Source organism: Hippocampus comes, unplaced genomic scaffold (genome assembly GCF_001891065.2).
Source record: "Hippocampus comes isolate QL1 unplaced genomic scaffold, H_comes_QL1_v1.1 scaffold620, whole genome shotgun sequence".
Taxonomy (NCBI): Eukaryota; Metazoa; Chordata; class Actinopteri; order Syngnathiformes; family Syngnathidae; genus Hippocampus; species Hippocampus comes.
In genome coordinates this window covers 748-2,814 of record NW_017804841.1, presented here as the reverse complement: position 1 = coordinate 2,814, position 2,067 = coordinate 748, and the positions used below count along the sequence as shown (strand labels likewise).

Here is a 2,067-nt window from a genome sequence, read left to right as displayed (position 1 = left end):
TTTCATCTGACAGACGCGCTGTCTTCTTATCCCCTGAACCTATTTTTTTGTTGTTGTTTTGACTGCAGTCAAATCTTTTTTTTTTTTTTTTCCCCCCTCCGCTCTAACAGCAAAAGTTGCAAATGAGACCTCGCGCCTGACCTGTCGTTTTGTCAACAGGTGGACGCGTAAAGACTTGGAAGAGGCGCTGGTTCATCCTCACAGATAACTGCCTTTATTATTTTGAGTTCACAACAGTAAGTTCACTTTAACCCGCCATATGAAGATTTGGTGCCGTTAAGTACTCTGATGATGAAATATCTTCTTATTCACGCCGCAAAGGACAAAGAACCCAGAGGGATCATTCCCTTGGAAAATTTGAGCATCCGCGAAGTGGATGACTCAAAGAAGCCGGTAAACCGTTTGAACTTTTCACGCTGGATGTGGTTTTCCAACGGCTCACTGGTGCTCTTTATTCTCGTCGCGTTCCAAAGAACTGCTTTGAGCTCTTCATCCCGGACCACAGAGATCAGGTGATCAAGGCCTGCAAAACGGAGGCGGATGGCCGCGTCGTTGAGGGCAACCACACTTTTTACAGAATCTCCGCCCCCACCGTAGAGGAGAAGGACGAGTGGATCAACAGCATCAAGTGAGTCTTACTTGCCGTGTTTTTGTGATCTTATTGGAACTCTTCATGTCACCTGTAAAACAACGTGAGTGTTGAATTTACAGAATACATCCACGTCATGGCGCGTGGTCAAGATGGTACCACCTCTGCCTTCATATTTTGTCCAAAATTGTCATTTTAATTTCTTCACATGTGATGAAGTGTGTGTTCCATGTATCCCTTTGCAGAGCCGCCATTAGCAAGGACCCCTTCTACGAGATGCTGGCCGCTCGCAAAAAGAAGGTTTCCTCTTTGAAGGGCGTGTAGTGTGCGCAAACACACAAAGGTATGACTGATCAGTGCTGCTGGGGGGGAAAAAAAATGGAGCCCAAACGCACATCCCAATGAACCACTGTTGCACCTTCATTTCCCCAATTGCAGAGTCAACTAATTTCATATGTGAACCACCCTCTTGTCTATTTTGGGTGGGAAGCTGACTGAACAATTTACAACCCATGAAAGACAATACAAAAAAACTGGATCTCTTTTCACATTTTCGCTTCCACAACCCCCCCACCCCCCTCCTCCATGCTTTCAAAGCACAATTAGTGGAACTGGAAGTAATTGAAGGCGTTGCTTGGTATTTATTTGTCCTTATTTATTGTTTTTGTCTCATTAAAAGTTTACAACCAATCAAGGTTCTCCTTCAATCTTCATTCTTTGGTGTGAATTTCACAAAAGAGCTCTCAGACACAGGGAAAAAAAAAACTTTTCACCTTTTTATTATGCAAAGATAGTGGCTCTCATTTCACTGCACGGAAGTAGATCTGTAATTACACGATAAACGATATGACACACGTTCTTCCTCTTTTTCACTGGGTTCAACATTCACTCTTTGAAGATGCTTTCAATTCTCCGGAGCAGAAGATAGTTTTTGAAAGGTAACATGGAAATAAAACAATCAGTAGATGTCTTTGTGTACGTGTGTTTCAATTCCTGGGAGACACCATTTCAGTGTTGAGATAACCAGTTATCTCAAGGATACTCAAGTCCGTCTTTCGAATGTGCAGCAGAAACGACATTGCCTCAGTGCTCACCACCTGCACAACAACAACAACACAGACACGACATCAAGGAAATAAAAAGCCAGGCAGGTAGGTGTTTTCTTATCAGAAATTATCATAATTTAAGCCTATAAAAACATGAGCAGTCTTGTTTGTCTGAGACGATTCCTGTTTTCACCACTAGAAGGCACACGGCTCCAGCATAGAATCCCAAAGAAGACTGTACAAAACCTGGAGTGGGCCCAAAAACTAATCTTAAAATGTTCTGAGAGTGTTGTAACAATAACACCGTTCCTCCGCCCAGCGGATGATAATGATCTTTACAGTTCATGTGTGTTTTAAATGTTTGCTGCAAAGCTATTGTTTGAGCGCTGCTTTTTGTTTTTTCCTGCCAGGAACAACGTGACAGCGGATGCA

General features: G+C 43.0%; 1 protein-coding gene across 5 annotated transcripts in view; it reads left to right on the top strand.

Moving 5' to 3' along the window:
• Positions 1–1,754, top strand: part of LOC109516683 (cytohesin-1-like) — an 11,109-nt gene extending 9,355 nt beyond the window's left edge. For 3 of the 5 annotated variants that reach the window (XM_019871431.1, XM_019871455.1, XM_019871447.1), the window contains exons 9-12: positions 158–236; positions 322–393; positions 474–628; positions 835–1,284. In XM_019871431.1, the coding sequence (XP_019726990.1) occupies positions 158–236; positions 322–393; positions 474–628; positions 835–913 (385 nt within the window). In that variant the 3' untranslated portion in view covers positions 914–1,284. Of the gene's footprint in view, positions 1–157; positions 237–321; positions 394–473; positions 629–834; positions 1,285–1,656 lie in introns of those variants that run through there. The other 2 variants (XM_019871439.1, XM_019871425.1) reach the window with 2 other exon arrangements.
• Positions 1,755–2,067: the final 313 nt, after the last annotated feature.